Raw genomic sequence first — 19,733 nt, forward strand, 5'->3', positions numbered from 1 at the left:
CAAGGTGCTCACTCAGTGGGGTGAGACATAGGAAGTCATTTTAGTTTAAGATTAGAGTCTGAAAACTCTGGGTCTACCTTTCAAATTGTATTTCATAAAACAGATCCCTATAGATAGCCCTAAAGCAAAAAAGCAAATAGAACTAGATGATTTATTTTCTAGCACCTGAGTTTATTTATTTATTTTTTTTTGCACGTGAGTTTAAAATGTTAAACTTCTTGAGACGTAGCATTAAATGAAAATGTTAATAAGCTTTTTGAGAAGTAGCATTTTAAAGATGTGAAGTTTGAAAACCTGTTGTAGAATAGTAGTTCTTTGCCTTCCAGAGTATGCGTACTTTAAATATTTCTTGTTCAAATAGACAATATGCTATTGAGTAGTGAACTGATTTAAAATTTATTTTTCAGATGAACCAGAAACTCGAGATGCATGGTGGGCAGAAATCAGACAAGAAATAAAATCCCATGCCAAAGCATTAGGCTGTCATGCTGTAGTGGGCTACAGTGAATCAACTAGCATCTGGTAAATGATAATAACAACTTGATTTTCTAGATGCTGTGGTTTACAGATTGTCATCTGAAAGGGGAAAAGCTTTATGCAGATACGGAGAAAAGAAGAAAAGTGGATTGATCCAGTTAGTGTGGGCTTTTTTAGAATACATCAAGAGGAAATTCGTATGCTATCTTTACTGCTTAGTTAATGTGAAACTTCAGGAAAATTGTTCTACTCCTCCAAGCCTCAGTTATACATTGGAGACAGTAACTACCTGTCAGTTAAGGTTATTGAGGCATTAAATGAGAATATAATACTGGCACACAGCAAGTATTAACTCCAAGCCTACTTTACTCCAGTTTGTGACTCCACCAGCTCTTTCCTCTGGGATTTTGAAACTCTTAATCTATTGTAAACAAACCGCCGTGTGTCTTTCAAGTTCATTTGTAAACTCTTTCTGCCTTCATTAATTAACTATAACTTAACTTTTTCCTACCAACAAATCTCCCTAATGCTACCCAGTTAGGAAGGGACTTCCATACTCTCAGTTCTCAATTTCTTTTTCTCCTGTCTTTCATTTGGACAACTTCTTCCCCATTTAAGTCCGTGCCAATCCACTGTTCAGGATTTTCTACCTCCAAAACTTTTTTCTGCTCTTTTTTTTCCTGCCCATCTCCTCCAGTTAAACACAATTATCTCCCTTCTAACAGTCTGTCATTGTGCTTTCTCATTCTCAAGTCCTCTATCCTTAGTTGACTTTCAACCTTATTTTGACTTCATTATTGCATGAAACTGTTCCTCTTTAAAAATTTGAAACCATAAAATTTCACTCTTGGATCACAACCTGATATTTTCCTACTCATCCCATTTGCTTATTTATTTCTGGTTTATTTTGGCCCTTCTCTTAATCAAGAGTTTTCCCAGTTCCTTACTTAGGTTCTGACTTTACTTGCTGTCTGCCATCCTTGAACCCTACTTTCCACTCCTTCAGAAGTTGGTAATAGATGTCATCTAGACACTGTTTGCGGAGAAGGCAATGGCATCCCACTCCAGTACTCTTGCCTGGAAAATCCCATGGATGGAGGAGCCTGGAAGGCTGAAGTCCATGGGGTCGCTGAGTGTCGGACACGACTGAGCGACTTCACTTTCACTTTTCACTTTCATGCATTGGAGAAGGAAATGGCAACCCACTCCAGTGTTCTTGCCTGGAGAATCCCAGGGACAGGGGGGAGCCTGGTGGGCTGCCGTCTATGGGGTTGTACAGAGTCGGACACAACTGAAGTGACTTAGCAGCAGCAGCAGACACTGTTTGACTTTAGGCTGTCTTATTTTTCCACCTTCTGTTGGGTAATTCTTAACTGCCAGCTATTACATGGATAACTTTCTTGTGGTGGTGCTGATCATTTTTGTTGGAGAAAAAATGATTAGACTGTAATAAATGAGGATGTTACAGAGCCATGCTGTTTAATTCTCTAAGGATCCTTTTTTTTTCTTTGCAGACTATATATTATACTCTTTTTAAAAAACAACTTTAGTGATATATAATAGGCATATAATCTCACATGTTTAAAGTACATTACTTTGAAAAGTTCTAACATAACTTTTATGTGAAACCATAAAACTCATGAAACCATTATTATCATGAAACCATTAGCATCAGTCATGAAACCATAAAACCATTAGTGTCATTGAGACAGTGAACACATATATCACCCCCAAAGCTTCTCTATATTCCTTTGTACTCTCTCCCTTCAGTCCCTTCTCATCCCACCCCTGTCATAGGATATACTGCTGATCTGCTTTCTATCACTAGAATAAGTTTTCACTTTTACAAAATTTTATGTAAATAGAATCTTAACATTATGCACTCCTTTTTGTTTAATTTCACTCAGCATGTTTAAGTTGAGATTAAATTGAGTGTCATCCCTGTAACAGCAAGAACCTGTTCCTTTTCATTGCTGAGTAGTACTCCTTTGTATATATTATACTCTTGAACTGCTCTATTCTCATTGTAGCTGTTCTACTTTTGTTAACCTACTAACCTTGTTAGGCTTATCCTGCCTTTCTTCCCAGTAGATACTCTTGCTCTATTTGTGGATTTATTTTCATATACTTTCAGCTCTGAGGGGTATAGTTTTAGAAGACATAGTTCTTACCATCAGATTCACATTCTCCTGGAGAATTATGACAAGCATAATACATTTTATGGTAGAGATATCCCAGGATATCTTAGGATCCTAGAGGGCTATAGGAGGATTGGAAGAAAGTTTTAATGAAGTAACTGAAGCTTGAACTGTATCTTGAGAGATGAGTTATATCAATGAAGAGAAAAGGCATAGGGAGGGTTTTCAGGGTGAAACGAGTAGCATGTGGAGAAGGCCAGAGGTGTGGATTCAGTTGCTGGAGATAAGTCACAGATGCAGGAGTCTACAGAAATGAGTCCAATTCATTTGTTTAGAAGTTTGCATTCACCTGATGTAAGCTTCTGTTTTCCCTGGAGACCTCAGAAATTTTGTATTTAAATCCTGTCTTTACTAGTTTTTTTCTGTTCTAACCCGTCCTACTTACTATTACTGGTTTAGTTCCCTGCAATGCACACCTTGAAATGCACACCTGCTCTAGTAGCTCTTTGATTCAGCGCCTTCTGTGGCTTTATGTTTTTTTTATATTCTCAATGTGCATTTAACCGTTAGAAGCCTGGCCTCTTGCAGATCATTTCTTTTATGGCCTTGCTTCTTATCCATTTACTTTGTTTCAAGTGTATTGTCCCTAGGTTGCTACTTTTCCCATTAGCTTTGGGTGATCTCATTCATAATTCAATAATTATGTTGATTGTTTTTTGGCTTTCAAGTTGGGTAATATGTAATAAAGAGTTTCAGATAATTCTTTGGAAAATCGGTTTTTATCATATATATAATATGATGTAGCTTAAGTTCTGTCTAGTATACTTTGGATGTTTGTGTCAGTTGTCTTTTTATTATTAAGTTTAAATTAAGCTAAAGCAATATAGATATTTACATAGTTGTGCTTTTAGAATAATTTTAATAAAATTCAATATTCATTTAAAGAGTATTTTATTACAGTTTAATGGGCTATTGCTGGATTCAGCAATATAGTTTGTTACTACTATTATTTTGAAACATTCCAGTCTTTATAAGCTTTGCCATATTTTAAAGGAATTGTCACTAATACTAATCTTTTACAATTTTTAAGTGGCAAAGAATACTCTTCCTCTTCATTTTAACAATATTACTTCTATTTTCTATCCTAGATTTAGGAGGTAATCCAGTGATAATAATATTTAGTAAAGTCTATCTTAAATTTAAATTGTCACCTTGGTAAGTTAGACTGCCTGAAAATATTAACTTGGTTACATTTTTTTTTTTTTTTCTCTTGTAGTGAAGAGGTCTGTATTTTATCTGCATCCGGCACGGCAGCTGTACTGAACCCTAGATTTTTGCAGGATGGCACCGTGGAGGGCTGTTTGGAACAGAGGTTGTCACGACAGCATGGCTTATTTTCCTTAAGGGTAGAGAAGGGAAATCTCAGAGCTGGGATAATCCTTCTTTATGAGGGCGGGTTACACGGGTGCGGTGCAGAAATCAGGACCAGGCACTTGACTGATTTTTACCTAATCCATAGCAACACCATAGCAACAAACAAGTATTGGGTTCTGCACTGCATGACGCACACTGTTATTTCTAACACCTCAGTAAATGGCACATATGATTACCAATTGAAGAATTTCAGGTATATGTTTTTGTGTTTGCTACAATGTAGAAATAATTTCTTTTGAGTTTTCTCTTCCTTTCTTTTCCTTTTGTTCTACCTCCAAAATAGGAAAAGGTCATGACACAATTTCCATAAAGAAAATTCCTAATTATAAAACAGACACTATGTTGTATGAAAATTATATATAAAAGCTTCAATTATGTATAAAAATCTTGTGAAATATGACTTTAAGATATGTAAAAGAGAAAGTAAAAATGAAAGCATTGGGTAAAATGAGACTGCTTTTTGGTTTATTTGATTATTGGTTCCTTTAATCTGTTAGTGTCCATAAATAAAAAGATGAGGTTATCAACTATATATACAAAAAGCTGTAAGTTTGATACCAGAGCTTGCCTGAATAATATAAATCTTAAATACTTCTTACCTAACACTATACATATTTTTCCCCAGTATTAATGTATAATATATATTAAGGAAGAAAGCCAAAAAAAAAATCTATACGTTATCAAATTTACTATAAATTTGAAAGTCTCTATGTAGCCAAGAAAAATGTGTTACAAAGACCTTGGTTAGTTTCTTTTGTCAGTATTAAAAATGGATTTTGACCATAATATTTTTCAGAGCATTAAAAGTCATGGTAAATAATAGGAAAGTGAAGGTTGGACATTTTGAAGTATACTAAACAATTGGAATATTCTGTTGAGGAAACTGACTTTGCCAGTGAGTTGTCCCAGGGCTGCCATATAGTTCTTGCTTATGTCAGTAGCTTCCATTCTGTAGTAGGTAGAAGCCTAATTTAATGAACAGCCTTTCTCATGCAGTTTGGTTGTTTCCATATAATGGCTTAGATGGACACATGAAATTATTAGCGCTTACTAAAGAAAATTTGAAAAAATGTAGGAGAGTAGAAGGAAGAAAAAAATTCCCTAGGATGTCAGTATTTAGAGATTATCCATTTTGTACATTTCATATTTCAAATGTTTTCATACTTTTTTTGCATTTCTTCTTATTTGGGATGATTTTGATCACCTCCTCCTGTACAGTATTATGAACCTCCACCCATAGTTCTTCAGGCACTCTTTCATATCTAATTCCTTAACTCTATTTGTCACTTCCACTGCATAATCTTAAGGGATTTGATTTAATCATACGTAAATGGTCTAGTGGTTTTCCCTACTTTCTTCAATTTAAGTCTGAATTTTGCAATAAGAAGTTCATGATTGGAACCACAGTCAGCTCCTGCTCTTGTTTTTGCTGACTGTATAGAGCTTTTCCATCTTCAGCTGCAAAAATCTGATTTTGGTGTTGACCATCTGGTGATGTTCATGAGTAGAGTAGTCTTTTGTGTTGTTGGAAGAGGGAGTTTGCCATGACCAGTGCATTCTCTTGGCAAAACTCTTTTAGCCTTTGCCCTGCTTCATTTTATACTCTTAAGGCCAAACTTGCCTGTTACTACAGGTATTTCATGACTTCCTACTTTTGCATTCCCATCCCCTATGATGAAATGGACATCTTTTTTGGTGTTAGTTCTAGAAGGTCTTGTAGGTCTTCACAGAACCATTCAGCTTCTTTAGCATAAGTGGTTGGGGCATAGATTTGGATAACTGTGCTATTGAATGGTTTGTCTTGGAAATAAACAGAGATCATTCTATCACTTTTGATATTGTACCCAAGTACTGCATTTCAGACTCTCTTGTTGACTATGAGGGCTACTCCATTTCTTCTAAGGGATTCTTGCCCACTAGTAGATATAATAGATATAATGTAGATATAATAGTAGATTTAATGGTCATCTGAATTAAATTCGCCCATTCCAGTCCATTTTAGTTTACTGATTCCTGAAATGTTGATGTTCACTCTTGCCATCTCCCGTTTGAACACTTCCAATTAACCTTGATTCATGGACATAACATTCCAGGTTAGGAATGTTTTCTATGCAATATTGTACTTTACAGCATCAGACTTTACATCCATCACCAGTCACAAAATGCAAAAAGGCAACATGGTTGTCTGAGGAAGCCTTACAAATAGCTGAGCAAAGAAGATAAGTGAAAGGCAAAGGAGAAAAGGAAAGATATATCCATCTGAAAGCAGAGGTCCAGAAAATAGCAAGGAGAGATAAGAAAGCCTTCCTCAGCGATCAGTGCAAAGAAATAGAGGAAAACAATAGAATGGGAAAGACTAGAGATCTCTTTAAGAAAATTAGAGACACCAAGGGAACATTTCATGCAAAGATGGGCACGATAAAGGACAGAAATGGTATGGACCTAACAGAAGCAGATGATATTAAGAGGTGGCAAGAATACACAGAAGAACTATACAAAAAAGATCTTAATGACCCAGATAACCACAGTGGTGTGATCACTCACGTAGAGCCAGACGTCCTGAAATGTGAAGTCAAGTGGACCTTAGGAAGCATCACTATGAACAAAGCTAGTGGAGATGATGGAATTCCAGTTGAGCTATTTCAAATCCTGAAAGATGATGCTGTGAAAGTGCTGCACTCAATATGCTAGCAAATTTGGAAAACTCACCAGTGGCCACAGGACTGGAAAAGGTCAGTTTTCATTCCAATCCCAAAGAAAGGCAATGCCAAAGAATGTTCAAACTACCGCACAATTGCACTCATCTCACACACTAGCAAAGTAATGCTCAAAATTCTCCAAGCTAGGTTTCAACGTTACGTGAACCATGAACTTCCAGATGTTCAAGCTGAATTTAGAAAAGGCAGAGGAACCAGAGACCAAATCGCCAACATCCACTGGATCATAGAAAAAGCAAGAGAATTCCAGAAAAAATCTGTTTCATTGCGCCAAAGCCTTTGTGTAGATCACAACAAATTGTGGAAAATTCTTAAGCAACAGTTAGAACTGGACATGGAACCAGCAACAGACTGGTTCCAAATAGGGAAAGGAGTACATCAAGCCTATATATTGTTACCCTGCTTATTTAACGTATATGCAGAGTACATTATGCAAAATGCCAGACCTGGGTTAAGCACAAGCTGAAATCAAGATTGCCGGGAGAAATATCAATAACCTCAGATATGCAGATGACACCACCATTATCGCAGAAAGTAAAGAGAAACTAAAGAACCTCTTGATGAAGTGAAAGAGGAGAGTGAAAAAACTGGCTTAAAACTCAGCATTCAGAAACTAAGATCATGGCATCTGGTCCCATCACTTAATTGCAAATAGATGGAAAACAATGGAAATAGTGACAGACTTTATTTTATTGGGCTCCAAAATCACTGCAGGTGGTGATTACAGCCATGAAATTAAAAAACGCTTGCTCCTTGGAAGAAAAGCTATGACCAACCTAGACAACATATTAAGAAGCAGAGACATTACTTTGCTGACTAAAGTCCATCTAGTCAAAGGCATGGTTTTTCCGGTAGTCATGTATGGATGTGAGAGGTAGACCATTCAAGGAAGCTGAATGCCAAAGAATTGATGCTTTTAAACTGTGATCTTGGAGAAGACTCTTGATATTTCCTTGTACAGTAAGGAGATCAAACCAGTCAATCCTAAAGGAAATCAAACCTGAGTATTCATTGGAAGGACTGATGCTAAAGCTGAAGCTCCAATAACTGACTCATTGGAAAAGACCCTGATGCTGGGAAAGATTGAAGGCGGGAGGAGAAGGGAACAACAGAGGATGAGATGGTTGGATGGCATCACCAACTTGATGGACAGGAGTTTGAGCAAGCTCTGGCAGTTGGTGATGGACCGGGAAGCCTCATGTCATGCAGGCCATGGGGTCGCAAAGAGACACGAGTGAGTGACTAAACTGAACTGAACGTCATACATTTTAGCACTTTTATTCTTTATGCTTTATGATGTTACACCACCTGTGTTCAAATTTCTGGGAGTTATTTGGTTAAAAGTTGTCCCAAATTTTCATCTTTCTGTGGCCCCCTTGTACCACATGACCTTTGGATTCAAACAAACTGACTTTAAAATCTGATGTCTGCTACTTAGTACTTTTTGTGACTGAGCAAATTACTTAGCATCTCAGCTTGGTTTCAGGCCAAGTGAAACTAGGTTTTGTTTCCCTGTGCTTGGCATTATATTGAAGGGGGTGTTCATGTAGCTATAGTTTTCTTAATCTTTAAAAAAAAAAAGAACGTTTCTGAGTAGATACTGTTGTTCCAGTTTTATAGAGGAGACTCTCAGAGGTTAAATGACTTGCTTAGGCTCACAGCTCTGCTCATATCTGTTTCCCCTGTTACTTCTAATAAGCCAGAATGCCATCCCACCAGTAAAAGAATAATATCTGGGAGAAACTTAATAATTTAGAGGCTTATTCTGTGAAATAATGTATACAAAGAATCTATGCAAAGCCTGATTCCTGGGAAATATAGTAACTTGTAAACTTTTAGATGAAACAGAATTGAGAACCCACATCTTTTCAGATTCATGGATGTGACTGTGAAATCCTGCTGTTCTCCGTGGAGTTTCCCTCTTCCCTTCCTATTCTCCTGATTTCTTCAGATTTAATGACTGGAAAAAGATTTTATCATTCTAAAGTGATTTCATAAACAGCCTATTACAGTAGACATTTTACAATGAATGGGAAGGTTGTGGGTTATTTTTTTCTGCTTCATGTATGATAAATGTTCATTTCTGAAACACAGGTGTTTTGGTTTCTCTGAAAGGCTACAACAGACATTAGAAATTAGAAACTTTAGAGTGTGCCTAGCTTTGACTTTTTTTCCCCCTCTTAAATACATTTGTTTCTAACTGTAGATTTTTTTCAGATTGGTAAAGTTTTTTCCCTTAGGAATTATTTTCTGATTTTATGTGTATTATCTTTTCAGATAATAAAAGCATATCACTCTTATTATCTAGCCATTTTTAAAAATATTTAATTTTTAATTGATTGATGATTGGTTTGCAATATTGGTTTGATTTCTGTCATATATCAACCATTCATTTTTATGTTGTATCCTAAAGAAGAAACCATTGGAATAATAGTGGTTTTTGTCAGGTCATCAAACATAAGAATTGAGGGAAGGGATATATGTATACCAATGGCTGATTCATGTTGAGGTTTGACAGAAAACAACAAAATTCTGTAAAGCAATTATCCTTCAATTAAAAAAATAAAAAAAACATAATTGATAGAAAATGCCTCTCTACTTGTATAAGCCTCTTCTTTCATAACAATGTGTGGTTCTGATTTCCTGTTTATTTCTTATCAATCATAGTAGTACCTATTATGGTCAAAGTTATGATATAGTTTGTACACAGGTACTGGATAGAGAATATTTGTTTTTGGAAAAATGCGTAGAATTTTTCAAGAATGCCTTTTTTCCCCTTAATGTATCCATATAGGCTAGAAGAAAATTTGCCTGCAGGCTGTGGATTTTGCCATATACCATATGATGAACTGAATATGCCATTTCCAGCTCATCTCACATACTGCAATAACTGCAGGAAACAAAAAGTTCCTGATGTTCTCTTCACAACCATAGACCTCCCAGTGGATGCAACAGTTATTGGAAAAGGTTGTCTCATTCAAGCAAGGTATGTTTGTGAAGACAGTACTTGGGGTCCTTGAAGGAATGTAGAGTATGAAGTCAAATAGACATATTTGATCCATATGATTTTACTGTATGGAAAATTGGAAGGAAAAATAATCCTCTTTATGAGACTCAGATAAACTTTAATGCAAAAGCAGTCTTAAAAATTGAAATTAGGTACAAATGTTTATTATTATGAAGATTATTAACTAACCTGTCACAGGTGAGGGATGTGACTCAGTATGCTTTAATGACGTTAAATATCTGATACATTTTGGAAGTTGACTTTTTGTTCTTTTTAAGAATGGTGCTATGTGGTTTTTTGTGTTTTTTTTTTTTTTTTAAACAATTTCAGTTAGCTGTTAAGAGTTCTCTTTAAAGTGTGCTGGAATAGGAAATTGGAAGGCACACAGGAAACAGCTGCAGCTATCTAGGTCACTAACAACTGCCAGGCTGCCAAATCCATGGAGCATTTCTGTCTTCATTTTACTTAAGGTCTCAGCAATAATCACACAGCTGATCGTTTTCTCCTTGAAATTCATGACTTCACAATGCCACATGTCCTCTTTTTTCCTGCCTTTATATGTAGTCTTCATTCCTCCTCCTTTCTTGTTCCTTGAGAGCCATGAGTTCAGACCCTCTTCTCGAAGCTCTCTCGCTAGTTGAAGTCATCAACTCCTATATATCTGTATTCTGTCTGTAAGTCTAGGACTCCTAAATTTATAGCTCTAGTTCAGAACTTTCTTCTGAGCTTCAGACCCATATACTTTGCTGTCTACTTTATACCCCACTTTCATAAGCATCTCATACTTGTTCCATATTGAACTGCTGATTTTATCCATTTCTCTCATATTGGTCTTTCCTGTTTTCATAAGTGATACTTGCTCTATTCAGTTCTTCATTGCAAATATGGTATTCTTAGACATTGTTCTCTTTCCTAACCTCCCCACATCAGAGTTATTTATATTTCTAATGTATTTCCTTTTTGCTTTCATTCCGTCTTGCATCTTAGACCTTCCATTTAGAATAGTTTTTCTTTCACCTGAGTTATCTCCTTGAGTATTTTTTTGATGGATCTGTTGATGGTGAACAATTTTTACGTGTTTGAAAATGAGCCTATTTTATCTTTAAACAGTATCTTTGGCTAGCAGTTATTTTCTTTAAGCACATTGAAAATACTCTTCCACTGCCTTCTGGCCTTCATTGCAACTGTTGAGAAATAACCTCTTAGACTAACTGTTCTTCTTTTGAAGTTTGTCTATTTTTTTCCCTCAGGCTGTGTGCAAGCTATTTTATTTGTCTTCAGTTTTCTTCAGTTTCCCTGTAGAGTATTAGGTATGGAGTTCTCTTTATCCTAATTGCTATACCTTGGACATCTTGAATTTATAGATTGGTATCTTTCATGTGTTTTAAAAAATTTTAGGTTAGTTCTGTGATTCATCTGTTCTCTCGTCTTGATATTCCAATTAAAGTATGTGTGTCTTTCTGACCGCCTCTTCTATGTCTGTTACTTTCTTATCTATATTTTTAATCTTTTTATTTCTTTATGTTATATTTTGGATATTTTCTTATCTTTCAGTTCTTTAGTTTTGTCTTCAGCTGTCTTTAATATGCTGTTATGCCTAATAATAGGGTTTAAAATTTTTGATTTTTTATTTCCAGAAGTTGTATTTTATTCTTTTTCAAATCTGATATCACATACTATAGTCTGTGTTTAATTCTGTAACTGATTATTTTAATATCTAAAACATTTTTTTTTCTGTTGTTTCTGCTGCTTATTGTTCATTGTGTTTTACTTGCTTTGGCAAATATTGTAAAAAGTCCTGTGTTCACCTAGCTTCCCCGATTGGTGACATCTTACACAGCTGTAGTAGGGTATCAGCTAGGATATTGACACTGTTATAATGGTTTTAACTATGCTCCAGACCTGAATCAGTTTTACATTTGTAATACTTGCATTCATTTAAGTATTTGTGTACATGTGTGTATATATATGTCTATGCAGTTTTATCCAACAAATAGATGGTGTAAACCACCGTCACAGTCAAGATCCACAGCTGTTTACCACCACGAAAGAACTTCCTTCTGCTGCCCACTTATATTTATACCCTGTATTGCCCCTTGCCCTGGTCCTGTGATGCTTTTAGGAAGATTTTTAAAAGTACATAGTTTATCCAGTTTTTTTTTTTTTCCTTGTTTTAGGTAGTCTTCTTCAGCAGTTCTCAGAGTGTGGCCCTTAGACCAATAGCATCACCATCCTGGGGGAATGTATAGAAATGCTTGTTGAGGCTCTGTGCCAGAACTGTTGATTTGGAAACCCTAGGGATGGAGCCCGGCAATTGTTTTTTAACAACTACTGGCCTGAGCAGCCTGGCTTACCAGTTTGGGGATCTTCTCTTCATCTTTTCAGTCAACTTTTTAGTCCAAGCTTTTGCTGTCTGTCACCTAAGTAGCTCTTGTTCACCATTCCCACATCAGTTCTCTTTGCACCATTCTCTGTGTAGCAGTATAAATGGTGTCCTAAAATATACATTAGATCATGTTACTTCTTAAAATCTATCTGGCGTTCCCATTGCTGGTAGAATAAAATCAAACTCCTCACCATGACCAGTCCTAACATATTCATGCCCATGCTTAACTGCATCCTCCTCTGTGCTGCCCTCACCTTTGCTCACTTCACTGGAGCTGCAGTGGTCTCCTTTTGGTTCTTGTAATATGCCAACTTCATTCCATCATTGTCTTTCTCCAGCAGTCCCAATTCTATTTTGCCTTTAAGATCCTGGCTCAGGTGTTATCTCTGCGCTGAGGCCTTCTGTCCAGTTATTCTTTCTTCCCCTGGTTTATTTTCTGCACACACCTGATTCTTAAGTGTTGTCTGCAGTTGGCTTTGTTTCTTTGCCTTTTTTTTATTACTCCTCCCCTGGAATACAGTCATGAGCAGGGTCTCTGTGTTTTATTCCTTGATCATTGCTCACCACCTAGAACAGTGCCTGGCATGTAGTAGATACTCAAGTTTTATATTCTTTTAATGAGTAAATTAACTGTTTTCTCTATTGTCCACCCATTATATGATCATGTGGAGTTATGAAACCTAAGATTTAAAATTATATTCTCTGATGATTTTGATTACTGTTTGTTTCATTTCTAGAGATTTTGAGATTTTTTTTTTCATTTTGTTTATCAAAATGGGACTTTTACCAAAAGTGTATACAATGAAAAAATGGCAGAAAGGATTATTGATAAAACATAATAAGCCCATCTGAAGCAAGTAAATGTTTTTAATCAAGCACATTTTTATGAAGTTTTAAAAATTGGGTATTGCTTAAGATGGTATCAGGAACACTATCCACTGACTACATTATTTTCCTTAATAGGTTGTGTCGCTTAAAAAAGAAGGCACAGGCAGAAGCAAATGCCACAGCCATCAGTAATCTCTTGCCATTTATGGAATATGAAGTGCATACTCAGCTAATGAATAAACTAAAACTCAAAGCAATGAATGCTTTATTTGGACTGAGAATTCAGATCACAGTGGGTGAAAATATGTTGATGGGCTTAGCGGTAAGTTTCAAGATGTTTTGTTTTTGTTTTGTGATTCATGTAGTTGTAGATTCTGTTTTATGAGATTCAAAGAGTCTTTTAAGAAGACTTAGCTATTGGCATTAAGACTTCTAAAGGCTAGGGACATTATAAGAAGAAAAGAAATCCAGTGATAGACTTTCAGATACTTTTATATTTCTTTATGAAATTATTTTGAAATTAAATTAATAAACTATTATATAAATTTATATTTGTTATTATTCTATTTTTGTATTCAGATTATAATTCTTATAGTCACATTTCTAAGAATTACCATGTAGACCTTATTTTGTAAGTTGGCCACCATTGTCTGGACTTTATTATTGTTTATACTTGCTAACATAGGGTTTTTCCTTCTCAGCATTGGTAACATTCCTGCCTCAAATACTGCCTTTTCTGATTCTTACTGATCTTTTCTTCTTAATCACTAGAGACACTCATTGTAACTAGTGGAGACTTTTTTAGTCTGTACACCTGAATCTCAAGGTCCCAAGAGTAGCTTTCATAATAGGTAATCTCTGATGAGTGTCTCCTGGGTATGTGGCACTGCACTGCTCTGGAAGGAATGTGACATTATCTTAACTTTACAAGAGAAGACAGATGCCATAATAGATTGAGACTTGTCCAAAGTGATATGGTTGTACATACCAGAACTCAGTTTCAAATGCAGGCCTGTCTAGTTCCAGAGTTTGTGTTCTCAGCTATGCTGGGTTGTTGCCTCATTAGTGAATGCAGTTAAGAAAGTGTTAAGAGATGGTGCTCTCAGGCTTCATATGGTGCGGAGGGCATTCTAAGTTTGAGCATCAGAGACTGGGTTGTGAGTCCAGTCATGGACATGTGAACAAACCAGGAGAAAGAGCTTCTGGGGACCAGACTTCATAGAGCACCACACGCTTTCCAGGATGGACTTTAACAAAATTGGCAGTTGCTTAAAAATTATAGTAACAACAACAGCTCTTACAATTTATGCAACTATCCAGAGTTAAAAGAATTGTCTTCTCTTTTCTCCATTCTACTCCTTTGATGTTAATGATTTGCTGTGGGTACTTTTATACATTTTTTTTTTGCTTTCTTTCCTTACAGAAACATATTTAAACATAAAGCACATATGTGTGTGTGTTTTATCTTGTTTTGTATTTCCCCTAATAGGTTTTCAGTACTAATGACATGCAGTACTGTTACAAAGTCAGAATTTTATTTAATTAAATATTTAAAATAAATCTGTATCAGGTTTTCTTTCTTGGTGATTATGAAGTTAGGATGATATAGTGGAAAGTTCTTGGTTTTAAGAGTTTGAAACACATTCACATCTCTTCTCCACATTTATTGATGTGATCTTGAGTAAGCTTCCTATCCTTTCTGAACTTCAGTTTCTTTACTTGCTTTGCATAAGTTTCTTTTTTACTTTTGCCATTTTAAAGATAAACTACTCATTCATGAAATACTTATTTTATTACAATTTTCAATCGTATTTTCCTGAGCTGTTTCTTTCTGTGCACATTACAGTCCAGTTGTGTGTGCAGAGCCAAGGAAATTGTCCTTTCACTACTGTCTGACCTACCCAGGGTTCTCACTGGGAGTAACCAACCCCTGTGCTACCAGTTCTGGTTTTCTGTGTTCTTTTACATATGTCCTGTGCGAACACTGGTGCTAATTATCTTTTTCCTACAGGACAAGGACCATATTTCTGAATATGAATACTGAAGGACTGTTATGATTTAGATATTTTTTTTCTCATTATTCCCCCATTATTTTTACCAGTCGGCCACCGGTGTGTACTTAGCAGCTTTACCAACGCCTGGTGGTATTCAGATTGCTGGAAAGACTCCTAATGATGGCTCATACGAGCAGCATATATCTCATATGCAGAAGAAGATAAATGACACGATTGCCAAGAATAAAGAGTTGTATGAAATCAATCCTCCGGTAAGTGAAATAAATCTCCATTGTGAATACATAAGTTATTGTCTAAATTTGCTGTCCCTATTACTCATTCTTTATCCTTCCTTTACATCCATGCTCAAATGTCTTATCTTTTAGGGAAGCCAACTCCAAACACCCTATTTAAAAAATGGTAACTGTCCCATCAATTTTTGGTACTTCCCATCTCCCTTCAGTGTTTTATTGTTTTCTGTTTCTCTTATTTCTGTGTGTCTTTATGTGTAAAGTATGTTTTTGTGTATTGCTTGTTGCTCCTGGGCTTCCCTGATAGCTCAGTTAGTAAAGAATCTGCCTGCAATGCAGGAGACCTCGGTTTAAATCAGGAAGATCTACTGTAGAAGGGCTAGGCTATCTCCAGTACTCTTGGGCTTCCCTGGTGGCTCAGCTAATAAAGAATCCACTTGCAATATGGGAGACCTGGGTTTGATTCCTGGGTTGGAAAGATCCCCTGGAGAACGGAAAGGCTACCCACTCCAGTATTCTGGCCTAGAGAATTCCAAGGACTGTATAGTCCATGGCGTCACAAAGAGATGGACACGACTGAGTGACTTTCACTTACTTGCCTGATGCTCTCAATAGAATGAAGCTGCATCAGGGCTGTATTCCTAGTGGCTCAACCAATTCCTCCTAGTAGTAGCCTCCTGATAGATAAGTTCTTGTTAAGTAACCAAATAAATGGTGTAAAATTTTCTTTGTTTAGTATAAAGAAAGATTGCTTGTCTATGGCAAAAATACTAAAAAATGCAGGGTCTTTTCTTTCTCACTTTGTAGTCACTGTAACAGGCACCCTGTCAGATTTATGTAGGGCAGATTAATGTGGAAAGCAAGTAAGGTAATGGATATGAAGGTGCTGCGGAGTAGCTGAGTTAGGAAACTGCGGTGGCAGTCTTATGTAAGGTATGCACTAGCAGAGAACGTTGAAAACAGTTTGGAAAAACCTTTTTAAAAATAATTTCCTTGGTCTTTTTTTTTTTTTTTTTTTTAAGATAGCTCTCTTATACCAACAGCAAGCTTTGTCTTTTACATTTGTGTTCACATATCCACTTTCTGTTGATATCCTTGTGGCCAGCAGCTGTTTAGAACCTCTAGTTAGCTGCGATCTTTGGCTATAAAATAGGTAAAAACTTACAAACCCATAAAAGATTGCACCATACATTTACCTTAAAAAGATCATTGTAACTGTCAAAATTTATTTAGCTTAATAAGTTGCATAGCAAATACATGTATAATATATGTATTATGTGTACAAACACAAACATAGATACGTATGTCATATACCACATTTTACTATTTGGGGCTTTGAAAAACTAACACTGCATAAGATATAAAAGATTAGAATGTTATTTTGGTACATAATCTTTAATTCTTTATGAGTTATTTAGGACTTTCAAATGTTGAGTAGAAAACACTGTGAGCTGGAAAAACGGCTAGTTCCCTACCAGTTGTAGTGTCCTCTTTGTACACTAGATGTCAGTGTTGCCTTGCTGTGTCTGATAGTTTCTGGATTATTGTATCAAGGCGGTGGTGGTTGTTTAGTCCCCAAGTTGTGTCTGACTAAAAGAGATAGACATGTATTCTATAAAAGTTTAATTATTCCTAAAGATTATAATTAAATATAGACTAGAAATACATTTTACAGACCCGCCCTGTAGTTTTCTATTAATATGCAAATTTAAAACCAGACCGAAGCATACAAATATCAAATCATTGTGTTGAATACCTGAAACTGCTATGTTACATGTCAACGGAAGCTCCATTAAACAGAAAAAGATACGATATAAAGCAATTATATTTCTTTTAGGAGATATCTGAAGAGATTATAGGATCCCCCATTCCAGAACCTAGACAACGCTCAAGACTTTTGAGATCTCAGTCAGAAAGCTCTGATGAAGTTACAGAATTGGACCTTTCACATGGGAAAAAAGATGCCTTTGTTTTGGAGGTATTATTGCATTGAAATAATTTCTAAAAGTTTTTGGACGATAAGATACATATTTTTGCAATCAAATCCTAAATTGGTGCGATTTTTATCATTACAACTGTTATAAATGTCAGAAGAATGTTTTCTTACAGAAATTACAACAAATTTGAAGATATCAAGACTTGGTAATATATCTTTTGTTTAACACCAGATGACTGATTAAATAATGTAGATGGTTTGAGAAGAATTAATGTTGGGGTTGAAATAAAAACATTAAACTTTTGGAGCTATTTTTGTAAATTTGAATTAATTTAAATAAGGTTCTATTCCTTCACTTACTATAGTTCTTATCTACTTTATAGGTTATAATGTTACTATAACATTTTTACATGTAAACATAATAATATAAGCACTGTAGTGTTTTCTTGCCGAGTTCAGAATATGTAATCGAATTTTCATTGTACAAAGACATTCAGAACTGACTTTCCTGAAGAATAAATGTGACATGAAAGGTTTATGGAACCTCTGCTTTCACAGATCTGCTTCCCAGGCACTCCCCTGTAGAATGCTTAGCTTTAAAAGGGTTGATGATCTTTCTTTGATCCTGAAGGAAAGGAAAATAAATGAAGATACTGAGAAATGTTTCCTGGTAAGGTGACAGTTGAGAGAAAAAATCCGACATCTGCATCTCAGTAAAGCAGGAAGGTGATAGTAGAATTGAACTGGGTTGAGATTGGAGGCTTGAAGAGTCTAGAACAGTGCCTGTGAATGATTAGGATGTCAGCTGTAGAAGATGCTCAAGGCTTAACTGAAATAAGAGTGTTACCTTGTAGAAAACTCAAACTATATGACTTTGTACACTTTTCTCATAATTTCTACAGTCTGAGAATGGAAAAAGAAAAGTGTAGTAGGTCAGTGAAAGATTAAGAACAAGCTCCAGGGTTCTGTTTCGAGCAGTGCTACTCAGTGTCCTGTGAAGTGGCATTGGCACCAGCTGGGAGTTTGTAAGAAATTCAGACCCTTGGGGCCCCTACTCAGACCTCAAACATGAATATTTCAATGTGGGGCCCAGGAATCTTTCACAAACCTCTAGATGATTCTTAGCATTACTTAAACCTTGGTCCAGAGCATTTTTGATACTTCTGATCCTGGGATTCTAGCTAATTGGAGAATGGAAGTGCTTCAAGTGTGGACAAGAAGGCAAGGTGTAGATTCAGTAAAAGAAGGGACAGAGAGACACAGGGGTTGTGTTTGGAGAGTGCTTGAGATCTTGGTGTGAAATGTTTTGGGGAATACCACAGTTGAGGTATGGCCATGACTGTGGGTAACTGAAGCAAAGTGTAAGTGAAAGTGATTCTTGACACCTCAAGGGTATGAGATAGGACTTAGACCCCCAAGGTACAGAGGAATGTCTATATATGTCCAGTTGGATATGTTCACTATTTATAATTCACAACAGAATATTGAGATGTAAGAAAAATGGAATTTGTACTTATTCTTTTAAGATATACCTTTAAATTTATCCCTATGTAATTCTGTTTTAAAGCAGTTCCATATTTAGCCAAAAGATTTTTTAAAGTTACACTTTATTAGTTTAAACAGAGGTAGTGATTATTTATGTTATCTTTGTAAATCTGTTGAAACATGCCCTCAAAAAGTCTTGAGAAAAGGCTTGATTTTTTTTTAACCCAGTGTACTTTGTAATGTAAGATATTTCATTTAGAAGTATTTATAATTATTATTGCAGTAAAGTTTATAGATTTTAGAAAAGTTTTTTCAAATTTTATGCTTTAACTTAGGGGAAAATGGCTCTACTTTTCCTTGACGCTTTATGTTTTCTATTTAATAAATAATAAAAATAATCTTAAAAATTTGAAATAACTATATATTTATTATTTATGTGATAGGTTTAATCTTTTCATTTTCAGATTGATGACACAGATGCTATGGAAGATGTACATTCTCTCCTCACTGATGTCCCACCTCCTTCAGGTAAATAGAGAAAAATTACCTGAGAGGAGACTAATTTTGCATATCAGTATTTCGGTTCATAATTGTTATAGCACTAACTTTAAAGGCTTTGTCAGTGTTACATTCTATCATGTTCTTTGCTGCCCAAGATCGAAAACACAGTGTTTAAAAATATTTACATTAGAACTTGTGAGCTGATTTTCAATCCTTTTATGTTTATCATTACCCCCAAAACCATGCTGATTTATTAACGTGGTCTGAAGTTTCCCAGAGGTATAGAGTTTTAGAAGAAAAGAATGAGTAGATTTTACAGTTAGGACTTCATGTAATAATTGAAATATGTTATCCTTTAACAACAAGAATAAATGAAATAGTATCCTAAGTTTTAACTCTAATTTATTTTGACAGGCTTTTATAGTTGTAATACAGAAATCATGCCTGGTATAAATAATTGGACATCTGAAATACAGGTAAACCTTTTATTCTTAATTTTAAACAAGTATAGCATGTGTGATTTTGGCAAGTTTTTTCTTAACATGTGTCTTCTTTTTACCTCCTTATTGCAATTAAATC

The 19,733-nt window shown here is 35.5% G+C and overlaps 1 protein-coding gene across 18 annotated transcripts in view; it reads left to right on the plus strand.

The window, feature by feature from the left end:
- C2CD5 (C2 calcium dependent domain containing 5) overlaps window positions 1–19,733 on the plus strand; it is a 91,772-nt gene that overhangs the window by 49,522 nt on the left and 22,517 nt on the right. For all 18 annotated transcript variants that reach the window (XM_070789955.1, XM_070789959.1, XM_070789961.1 and 15 more), the window contains 8 exons: window positions 408–522; window positions 3,892–3,987; window positions 9,561–9,752; window positions 13,123–13,309; window positions 15,089–15,253; window positions 17,070–17,210; window positions 19,118–19,181; window positions 19,569–19,630. In XM_070789955.1, the coding sequence (XP_070646056.1) occupies window positions 408–522; window positions 3,892–3,987; window positions 9,561–9,752; window positions 13,123–13,309; window positions 15,089–15,253; window positions 17,070–17,210; window positions 19,118–19,181; window positions 19,569–19,630 (1,022 nt within the window). The remainder of the gene's footprint in view (window positions 1–407; window positions 523–3,891; window positions 3,988–9,560; window positions 9,753–13,122; window positions 13,310–15,088; window positions 15,254–17,069; window positions 17,211–19,117; window positions 19,182–19,568; window positions 19,631–19,733) is intronic.

Source organism: Bos indicus, chromosome 5 (assembly GCF_029378745.1).
Source record: "Bos indicus isolate NIAB-ARS_2022 breed Sahiwal x Tharparkar chromosome 5, NIAB-ARS_B.indTharparkar_mat_pri_1.0, whole genome shotgun sequence".
Lineage (NCBI taxonomy): Eukaryota > Metazoa > Chordata > Mammalia > Artiodactyla > Bovidae > Bos > Bos indicus.